The sequence below is a fragment of the Microtus oregoni genome, unplaced genomic scaffold (assembly GCF_018167655.1).
Source record: "Microtus oregoni isolate MIOR12 unplaced genomic scaffold, Mior012 000002F_ref0000024, whole genome shotgun sequence".
Classification (NCBI taxonomy): domain Eukaryota; kingdom Metazoa; phylum Chordata; class Mammalia; order Rodentia; family Cricetidae; genus Microtus; species Microtus oregoni.
The window spans coordinates 89,762,369-89,773,778 of NW_024543061.1; the positions used below are offsets into that span (position 1 = coordinate 89,762,369).

At 35.4% G+C, this 11,410-nt stretch overlaps 1 protein-coding gene and 1 pseudogene across 1 annotated transcript; both read left to right on the forward strand.

Annotated features, from left to right (window-relative positions):
- The first annotated feature begins 481 nt into the window (after window positions 1-481).
- LOC121436971 lies at window positions 482-1,399 on the forward strand (annotated as a pseudogene).
- A 7,682-nt stretch (window positions 1,400-9,081) lies between these two features.
- Window positions 9,082-10,014, forward strand: LOC121442050 (olfactory receptor 4A47-like). Its single transcript, XM_041643500.1, has one exon. It carries the CDS (start codon window positions 9,085-9,087, stop codon window positions 10,012-10,014), a length of 930 nt encoding a protein of 309 aa, XP_041499434.1. The 5' UTR covers window positions 9,082-9,084.
- Window positions 10,015-11,410: the final 1,396 nt, after the last annotated feature.

Here is an 11,410-nt window from a genome sequence, read left to right on the forward strand (position 1 = left end):
GAGTGGGGGGAGAGGGAGTGAAGTGGGAGGAAGGGGAGGGAAATCGGAGGATGGGAGGAGGTGGAAATTTTTTTTTTTCCAAGAAAAAAAATAAATAAATAAAACAACATTTTTGACTAAACTTAAAAAATTGAAAACATCTGAAGAAATTATAAATAAAATAAACATTTTCACTATTACATGTGTAACGTAAAAAATTAAACAGTTGTTATGACATAGTACTTACTTTAAGTTTTTATTCTTCAGAATTTTATACTTGTATACAATTAAATATCATCATATTTATCTCCTTCCCTTATCCTCCTCAACAGGCTCCCTCCCAACTTTATAAATTTTTTATTACCCACTGAGTTCATTTAGTGGTTTTTCAAATGTAGGATGGTATGGGGCCAAAAGAAACCAAAAGCAAGAACTCAGACAGAGTTTAAGTCTTGTGTCTCATTTATTTTTAGAACTTTCATTTGTCACTTCCGTTGAATTGATGGAGAAGATGAATGATATAACCGAATTCATCCTTATCGGCTTGACTGAAAATATGCAGCTTCAGATATTTTCATTTATTGTGTTTTTTTTTTTCATTGTTTATCTCCTCACCCTGGTTGGCAACATGCTTATCATCTTCACTGTCAGCAGCAGCAGGGCCCTGTGATCTCCGATGTACTTCTTTCTCTCTTTTCTGTCTCTGATTGATGGCTGCTGCTCCTCATCCTTGACTCCTAAGATGCTGGCTGACTCTTTCTCTGTGAGGAAAACCATTTCTTTCAGTGGATGTATGACTCAAGTCTTTGCTGAGCATTTTTTCGGTGCTGCTGAGATCATTCTTCTCACAGTGATGGCTTATGATCGCTATGTGGCCATTTGTAAACCCCTGCACTATGCAATCATCATGAACAGATTTGTGTGTGGCCTCTTGGTGGGAGTGGCCTGGGCTGGAGGTATTATTCATGCAACCATTCAGATCCTCTTCACGGTTTGGCTGCCTTTCTGTGGCCCCAATGTCATAGACCACTTTATGTGTGATCTGACCCCATTGTTGAAACTTGTCTGCATGGACACACATACTCTGGGTCTCTTTGTTGCTGCCAACAGTGGATTCATCTGTCTACTAAACTTTGTACTTCTGATTATCTCTTATATAGTCATCTTAAATGCTCTGAAATCTCACAGCAAGGAGAGAAGGCGCAAAGCCCTCTCCACCTGGGTCTCTCATATCATTGTGGTCATCTTATTCTTCATGCCTTGCATATTTGTGTATCTGCGCCCAGTAACAACCTTCTCTATTGATAAAGTTGTAGCTGTATTTTATACAATGATAGCTCCTATGTTAAACCCCTTAATTTATACCCTCAGAAATGCTGAGGTAAAAAATGCTATGAAGAAATTCTGGGTCAAAAGTTGACTTCAGTGGAAAAAGAATCACATAACATAAATCATCTTTCAAATGGTATAGAGAAAAATTACTCTTAAGATTCTGAGTTTGGTGAGCACTATATGTTAAAGTGTGTCACTATAATATGTCAAACATTCTGAGGAATAATTGAACATTAAATTATGATTATAACAATATCCTACTTAGATTTATTCATTGTTCATTTGCTTGCCAAACTTCAGTCTGCTCTGAGAGTTGGTTAAGGTTCTTGTTCAACTGTATGGGCTAAGGACACAGCTCTAGTAGTCTGAGGCTCGAGGGTTGTTGTTGACAGACATATCTTAATTTGCGGTAGGTTTTTCTGGGTTTAACCAAGGAAATTCCCTATATATACACTTTGAGAATTAATATACTTGCCTATTAAAATATTACATTATTAAATAATCTTAGGTTATATATTTCATAGCAAAACCACTCCTTGCCACCTCCAACACGTGGGAGAGCTGACCTTGGGGACATGAGAAGAGAAGAGCTAGCTTGTCCTGCCCCTCACCAAGTGTAGCAATCTGGAGAGTAGGTCCTGCACCTCACCTGGGCAAAACAGTAGAGCTGGACTTGGTGTGAGTGCAGCTTAACTGAGCCTGAGGGTGTGAGAGCAGAACTGATCTCACTCATTTCTGTCTGCTCCATTGGGTGAGCTAGCTGGGGCAGTGCTGGAGAGTTTGCCTGGGTGGTAACAATGAGGGGAAGGCTGGCAGGCTGACAAATTCAGCTACCACCCAGGCCCAGAACCAGGACTACAAGATAGCCCATTCCAATATCCACCTCATCTATAAACTGCTGGAGCATGTAAAGGGTCAGATCTGCAGACCCAAAGTTACAGGATCTCCATGACACAAGGCAACAATAGGATATTCAAGAGGAGTCCCAGTGAACGCTCAGTACCAATAGTGTAGCAGAGACCAATGATTCATTGCAATGTATAAAGATGTATAGAATAAAGGGTACATATACTGTTTGACCCACTGGGCCACACTATTATTTCAATGCTGAGATTTTAAAATTTTATTTTGTTTTGTTTTTTGGCTTTTTAGTCTTTTTGTTTTATTTCTCAATTTTGTTTGAGGGGCTTGCAAGGACTTAGGGTGGAAATGAAGGGGTGGGGAGATGAGTGGGATCAGGATATATTATGTGAAATCCACAATAAATCAATGAAAAGTTAAAAAAGAAAGTATCTCCCTAAAAATGATGATAATCACAAACTTGTCTTCTTGAATTGTAGAATTAAAGGCTGCATCCTTACTTCTCTTTATTCTATAGTTAAAGTCCTATATCTTATAGGTCTTTGAATACTTATGTCAATCCATACTCACTGTTTAAATCACAACATACAACTTTAACATTTTTTTCAATAACATTTCACCATCGAGTATCTTATGTGCTTTATAAATTCTGTGAAAGTAAAGACATTGGCTACTTCATCCACTACCTTGTTTGTAATACATAAACTTGGTATAACACAAACATTCGCTAAGTAAATGATCATCAAGTCCATTTGACACTGAAGAACAAATTCATTTTAAAAAGAGATATTTGATAAGTGCTTTGTTTATAACATTGATCACATTTAATTCTTGCTAATAAATAGAAATGGAGACATTAAGATCAGTTTAGTAACCATCCAGGGTTCTTATTTAATTACACAGGATCATCTGTTGCAAATTTGAGTAGGAGGGGTTTATCATGTGTAACATATTGGCCTACAAAGCAACTGTAAGGCTGGAATTGCAAAGTGAAAGAACTATCAGGAATAACTTGCTGAGGTCCATTTGGTAGAGTAGGTTTTCTAGAGGATGTGTTGCTAGTGCTGAGACCTTGACCCTGTGCTCACAGACATATGTCTGAAGGTGTGCTGTTTTTCTGACCCAAGGATCACTCATCTCTACAGATTCATGCAGAACCCAACCACAGGTAATTATCTCCCAAGTCACTCACATTTAAAAAAAAACAAAGATAATGCAAAACAAATTTAAAACAAAACAAAAAATTCACAGATTTGGACACTCTGTGTATCTGGTATGATGTAAAGAGTTCATATATTATATTGTGTTACCATAATGCCTTGTGCTTCATTTTATTTATTACTTTTATTAGGAAGCCTCTCACATGCAATCTCTAGGTTTCAGAGAATTCGTTCATTTGTTGACTCCTAACACTCTCACTGCTCAACTCTCAGTTTCTCATACATGAAATTTAAGGGACACATTCAAACCATAGTACCCAATTTACTATCACATATCACAATGGTTAGAGTTTAAAACAATTGACCAGTTCACAATAACATTATTATCATTCAATGTTCATAGTTTATATTGGAGCTCACTTGTGGTGGTGTATTTCATGGCTTTGGAAAAATGTACAATGATACACATCCTCTTTCATAGCATAACACAGAGTACAGTGGTATATATCCACTATGTTAGTATTGTACAGAGTACAAAAAACACACCCATTACCATAGTCATGCAGAGTACAATGATCCATATCCACTATGTTAGTATTGTACAGAGTACAAAAAACACATCCACTATCATAGTCATACAGAGTACAATGGTCCATATCCTCTATGATAGTATAATACAGAGTACAAAAAGCAAGCACATTCACTATCATGGCATCATACACAGTACAAAACACACATCATCTGTCCTAGCATCCTACATTGTTGTTTCACTAAAGTGAACATCTCCTAAGCTACCCCAATTCACTTGCTCCTAGACTGATTACATCTGTTGATCTCTACTTCCTTCGAAGTTTTTCCTTTAAAAAATAGCAAGGAAAAGGAGTCAGGTCAGATCATCAATGGATGAATGGATAGTGAATATTGTACATATACACCATGAATTTTTATTTACCCATAAAGAAAAATGAAATTATGAAACATTTATGAAAATGGACAGGAACTGTAATAAATATTGAAAGTGACTCAGTCTTGGAAAGACAAGGATCACATGTTCTTTCTTATATGTATGTCTTAGTTTCAGATATTTATATATGTGTACATGTGAGTGAGCATGGGCAAATTCCAGGAAATAGAAGGAGTCATGAGAGCGTGGGAAAGCATACTATAAGGGAAAAGTGATTAGGAAGGTTAAGGGAAACATATGGTGCAAAATTCAAAGGGGTCTAAATGATTTAAACAAGGCTTTAGGAGGGCAGGAATGGAGAAAGAAAGGAAGGGAAGGTCAAGAACAACTAAGAATTATATGGAAATGTCATCAGGAAACTTGCTAATTTGTAAACCAATTAAATATAGAAAAAACTAAGAATGCTAAAAGTGGACTGAGACATTTCTCTTCTCATCTCCTTTCCTCTCTTCTTCCTAGTCTTGTTTTCTTTTCTTCCATTTCCTCCAGTCCTCCCCCCCTTCTTTGTGGCTCCCTTCTATTTTTTTTTATTTATTTATTCCTTCAAGGCTGGAGATCGAAACCATGGCATTGTTCTGGTTGTTTTCCAATGCTTTACTTTGCTGTATACTAAGCTTGCCATACCATTTACAATCATTGATCTGCCAACATATAAAAATGGTTCCCACCTCACCTATGAATTTCAGCTTAAGAATCACTTTTAAAATAATCTTTTATGCTGGGCGGTGGTGGCGCACACCTTTATTCCCGGCACTCGGGAGGCAGATGCAGGCAGATCTCTGTGAGTTCGAGGCCAGCCTGGTCTACAAGAGCTAGTTTCAGGACAGGAACCAAAAAGCTACGGAGAAACCCTGTCTCAAAAATCCAAAAATAAAATAAAATAAAATAAAATAAAATAATCTTTTATAATTACCTTAGTCATAATTTGCTTCACTGTTTTCTGTCATAATACTTGAAATATTGTTTTATTAGCATAAAACCAATCATAGATTATAGTTGTATTTTAAAAGCTGCTTCCATCTTTATTTTAAGAGGCCACAACCTTGAAAGAGAGCAAGGAGAAGCATATGTTAGAGTTTGAGAGAGTATTCCACTTTGGAGGGGAGAGATATAATTATATTATAATCTCAAAGATAGACTAAAAGACCCTAAATTTGAGAAAGAAGAATTTAAAAAAGCACAAAAATATATAAAGACAGTGCAAATAAGATTATATATATTTTTAATTTTGTCTGTTCTGGTAACTACTATGTATCTTGCTAATCACATAGGCTTTGAAACAAAATAGAGTCTGATAATAGCTCAAACAATTCATAGATAAGAGTTAGCTTCTAAAAACAAATAAATACCTAAAAGTATATACAATTATACACCAATACTTGTGCAAAACTCAAACGACTAAGTAAAAGGAAAAAACAATTGGCTCCAACAAACCATGAAAGTGATGAAAAAATTATCTTCACTAGAAACAGTGAGCTGGGATAATATTTTAATCTTTACTGCCAATTGCCCTACAATATTTTCTGAAAACATGTTTTTTTTTCCTTTTTATAACCCCCTGTCTCATGTGTCTGATAAAGAGGATGGAATTTTTATATATAGATGTTCTTTTAAATATTAGTGGGAAGTCACAGCAAATTTTACTAAGAGTCAGTCTTGAATACACTCCAGATGCTACATTTCATGACACATGCAGCTGTCAGGTATAAAAACCTCCTGTGTTCTGGGAAGAGGATTCTGCAGTCTGTAGTCGTGATCCAGACACGGAGCAAGCAAGATGTGACTACCTCACTGGAAAGGTACTGAGCCACGTGGCTAACTCATACAAGAACTATGGGCTAATGTAAGTTATAAGAATTAGTAAATAAGAAGCCTCAGCTAATGGGCCAATCAGTTTATAATTAAAAAAAAAACTCCTATGATCTTTGTTTCTGCCAGGAAGAATGTGCAGTTCTCCTTGTAACTTACATAATTACGCAGAAACACTTTCTTTTCCTAAAACATGATTTTTCAAAAGGATTCCCTCCAGTTTCAAGTGGATGTATTTGTCAAGAGGAGAGGAGGTGGGTTAAACACATGGAGGGCAGCTATTCTTTATTGAAGTTGTTAGAAAATAAGAAAGCAAAATCTTCCTTGTTGTAAAGGTTAGTGGGATCTTATTATGTGGATGCAGGATTTACCTGAATTTATGTTATTCTAACATCAAAACATTAATTTTTGTTTCCATCATTCCACTCATTTGAAGTAGTTCTACAATGTAAACAACAATTTTCTGAAATATTCAGAAGAGCAGAAAACAAGCCACACTCCTTCAAAAATACCTTCAAGAAATAATGTAACTTTTTTGACTTCTATGTGCATACCCAAATGGAAGAAGATATTTTATTGTCAAGTAAAAAGTCCCTTTCAAACTTCAAAGAAACTCTCAAAAGTTAAGAATTCAGGAATTAGTAGGGGAAACCAGACTTTACAACTGGGTAAACTTTTCACTGAATCTTATATCAATTGAGTTGATCACAATACATTGAGAAACCTTTTGCTTGCAAAAAGTTACTGGGAAGATTGCATGAAACATGTAAATGAGTATAGTTTTGGAAAACCAAAGGAAATTGTTAGTGCTTGTTTCATGTCCTTAAAAGCTACAATTCCAACTTGGAAAGTAGAAGATTCATGCTGAAAAGTGATTCCTAAGCCAATACCAAGGTTCCTTTCCTTGAGCCTCTGGTGTACACCTTGTAGATAATGACTCTTTGTGTTGTCTGGAAGTCTATCTTGATCATTACAATAGCCACTTGTCAAATGCAGGTTGTATAGCATTCATTATTATTTTAGATGATGTGACCGGATTCTTGTCTCTAAAATTAGTCTATCTAAAAGGATAAATGAAACTCGGGACACATAAAGTGTTTTGGGCAAGGAACGTCAATGGGACTTCATAAAATGATGAATAAGTAACAAGAAAACAATAAAGGAGTAAAGGAAACTTTTAGAATTGGTATTGACATGTAAAAAAGATATTATTTAACTAGAGAAAATTAGAAGGAATGGATTCATTGTGAACAATTTTAAATTTATTTTGCAAGTACTCAATGAATATATAATTATATATTGACAACAGTTTGAAAATGAAGGGAGAGAGACTACTGAAGACATACTATTTTGGAGTGTTTTACACATTTATAGGTTGGGAACAGGAGGGATACCTAATACACAAAAGGGAGTTGTCAATGATCTTGCTAGACATCTGAGATTCTGTTAGTTCTGGGCCACATATTGTGTTACATGAAATATTACAGTTTCATTGTTATCCCTTCCATATATGTATACATTAACGTTGAGGAGTTCAGAATAAGACTTTATTTTGTGACAGAGAGTTGGTACAGATAACCAAGTTAAATTCATTATGAAAGGTAACAATCCCTTATGATTTGATGACTTTATTATAAAGGGAAATTTGAGTAAGCATGGTGGCCCATATTTATAACTATAAAACTTGAGAGCTGGATGCAGGAGGATTTGGAGTTCAAGGTCATTCTCAGATACATAGTAAATTTGAAGTCAATCCTAGGCTACATGAGACTTGCCATAAAGTATAAATAAATAAAAAGGTAAGAAATTTTGGCACAGGGAGAGTACCACTGGAATTCACAGTTGGTACTGGAGATGCCAGGTTAGAGTACAGAAGAAGATGGTTTCCTAATGGTCTGCTGATGGACCCATCACTGGGTCTGCTTGGTTTTGAGTTTCTAGCATGCAGGGCTCTTAGACAACAAATCCCAGTTTGTTCTCATTTTAATTTCCTTTTCTTTTCTTTTTAACAGAGACTATAGCAAAAGAGCAATAATTTTGTAACTAAAAAAGTGTTGCTACAAAAGATATCTAAAGCAGCAGAAGTGGGTATTGGAAAGATGCTGTAACACTTTTGGGATTCATGAAAAAAAAAAAACCCTGAACTCCCTTGAAGGAAGATACTGCTTGCTTGTAGAAGAATGGGCACGGAAAGGTGAATTTGCTGCGGGTAGAGAACTGAAAGTGGAAGCTTCAGAATGCAACCATATGCACACGCACACACCCACCCCCACTACACCCTGAACAGAATGTTCTCAGAAGCACGGTTGGTAAGGTAGTTGCGGTTGAGGTCTCAAATAGAAATGAAAAATGTTTTTAGAAACTGGAAGAAAGGGCCTGGAGGGATGGTTCAGCCATTAAAGTCTAGGTTCACAACCAAAGTTAAAAAAAAACCTGGAAGGTATTCATTGTTTTAAAAGAAAAGATCTTTAACTAATACAGCTATTGACATATATTTGTAGTTCATTCTACTTTAATATGCAAATCACCCTAGTATTCAGAATTATATTTTGTGATTTCATATATGGTGCATCTCATCATGGAATTCCTTTCTGTTCTCTACTGCTCTCTACCTCTCCTTTAAATCCACGTAAACTTGTTTCCTCTGAGAAGTATTCCTAGAAACTGGTTTATTAGAAATCCCAATACTGTGAATCTATAGTGTGCCATAAATAAATGTTTATGTTGATGTTTATTAACCGGTCTTTATCAACTGACCCCACCACTGCATATCAAATCACTTAGGGCAGGGAACCTTGCTTTGAATGACTTGGAAATCAATATATTTATAACAGGGAACTTTACACAAACACATGTGGTATATATTTACTTAAATAGATGAATAAAGGAGCACTGATTTTATCATTCTCTAAAGATATTTTCATTGTTTTGTAGGTAAAAATCTTCTCATATATGAAATCAGAACCAATAAAAAAGTAAATGGAACCAAGGAGCAATGTAACTTACTTTGTCCTCTTGGGCCTCTCAGAGAATCCAAAGGTGCAGAAAGGACTTTTTGTTCTGTTCTTGCTCTCCTACATTTTGACCATGGTGGGAAATGTGCTCATTGTTATTACTGTAACTGTTAGTAACAGCCTGGGCTCACCAATGTATTTCTTCCTTGCTAGCTTGTCATTTGTGGATATCATTTATTCATCAGCCATTTCTCCCAAATTAATTTCAGATTTGTTCTTTGGTCAAAATACAATATCCTTTACATTTTGTATGACTCAGCTCTTCACAGAACACTTTTTTGGTGGATCAGAGGTCTTTCTTCTGTTGGCGATGGCCTATGATCGTTATGTGGCCATCTGTAAGCCCTTGCATTATTCGACTATCATGAAGCAATGGGTTTGTGTTGTGCTGTTGATATCATCTTGGATTGGAGGATTTTTTCACTCAGTAATTCAGCTCAGTACTATTTATGGACTCCCATTCTGTGGTCCTAATATCATTGATCATTTTATGTGTGACATGTACCCATTATTAAAGCTTGTTTGTATTGATACTTATGTCATTGGCCTCTTAGTGATGGCTAATGGAGGACTGATCTGCACGATTGTGTTTCTGATTTTACTCGTCTCTTATGCTGTCATCCTGTACTCTCTAAGGAACCTAAGTCAGGAAGGGAGGTGGAAAGCTCTCTCCACCTGTGGCTCTCACATCATTGTAGTTGTCTCCTTTTTTGTTCCCTGTATTTTCATGTATGCACGGCCTGCTAAAACTTTCCCCATTGATAAAATGTTGAGCGTGTTTTATACAGTCATTACCCCCATGATGAACCCCTTGATATACACTCTGAGAAACTCAGAGATGACAAGTGCTATGAAGAAGATCTGGAGAAGAAAAGTTATTTCAGGACAGAAATAAGTGAGTCTTCTTCAAGTGAGAGTGTCATCTGACTGTGATGTTGTTTCCTTATGATGCATATCTTCTGAATTCTGATGTTAACTTCCTTTATTTATAAAGCATTTCCTAAAACACAAGTTAATTAAAATGGTTTTGCTATTAATAAATTTCCATGCTATAACTTTCATAACATCTTGTTTATTATCATACCTTAACAGGCATGATACATATATAGTAGGGCACCAATGAATAAGAAGTAATGAATTAGTAAGTGAACTCTTTATGGCATTGCACTGATTTTATCTGCATTTATAGTTTACACTGCCACATCTTGTTTAATTTTTAGTTTACTTTTTACATTGATTTATTTTTATAGTAGTTAAATATTTAAATATTATTAGACTCTTGCCACTAGTTGATTTCACTTACGTTATATATAGAATTTTGGGTGTCATAATTTTAGAAAATGAAAATAGAGAGTTCAATAGAAAAAGTTAGTAGAGATAAAACCTACAAAAGTGTTAAGAATGTAAAATCAGTTTACCTATCAGTCACCTGGATGCTTCCACTCACAGACTGAACTGTGATTAAAGATTCCCCAAGTAAGAATGCTCATCATTCATGAAAAGGATGAGCCTGCAGGACACAGCTAAGTGAAAAGCCAGAAATAGGAAGACAAATAATGCAAAAGGTTATTTCTATGTGGAATATAAAAGTCATACTTACAGGAGCAGAAACAAATAAAGGATGTCATGGGCTGATTACACAGAATATGTTGGGAATATGGGAGTTTATTATGAAGGACTAATAATTTCCAGGGTCTAAAGTATACCACAGCATATACAGTTGATCATAACTTACTGCATACTTGAAATTTTGTAAGAAGGAAGATCTTGAATGTTCTTATAACAATAAAATTAAGGAAAAATTTTACCATGTAAGGGGATGTGTTAATCAGCTTAATTGTGGTGAATTTTATATACTGCACATGAACTGCTCACCTCTTTAACAGTTCACCCTCTCATGTGTTTTAAATCTCTCGTTTACACATACTTCTACAATTTTGGCCAGTTAAAATGCTGAATAGTTTATTTGAATGGCTTTTGTTGTTGATTTTTTCTTTAGAACATAGGATCCCTGTTAATTTATCAATGCCCATGATAGTAGAGATTTAGCAAACCATTTGAACGACTGCTTTATAGAAATGATTAATTGAAAACGTTACAGCAACTTTTTTATTGACACATTTTAAGTAGAATTTTGATAATATTTTCCTTGATGGTTTATGTATATAAGTCTTGCCCAAATGTTAGAAAATGCATGTCATTTTCGAGCAATCATGCCAAGCATATTATTTGTGTTTGTTTTCTTGTTCTGATCACAGAGCCTATTAGATATGTAGTATTATTGAACTTAC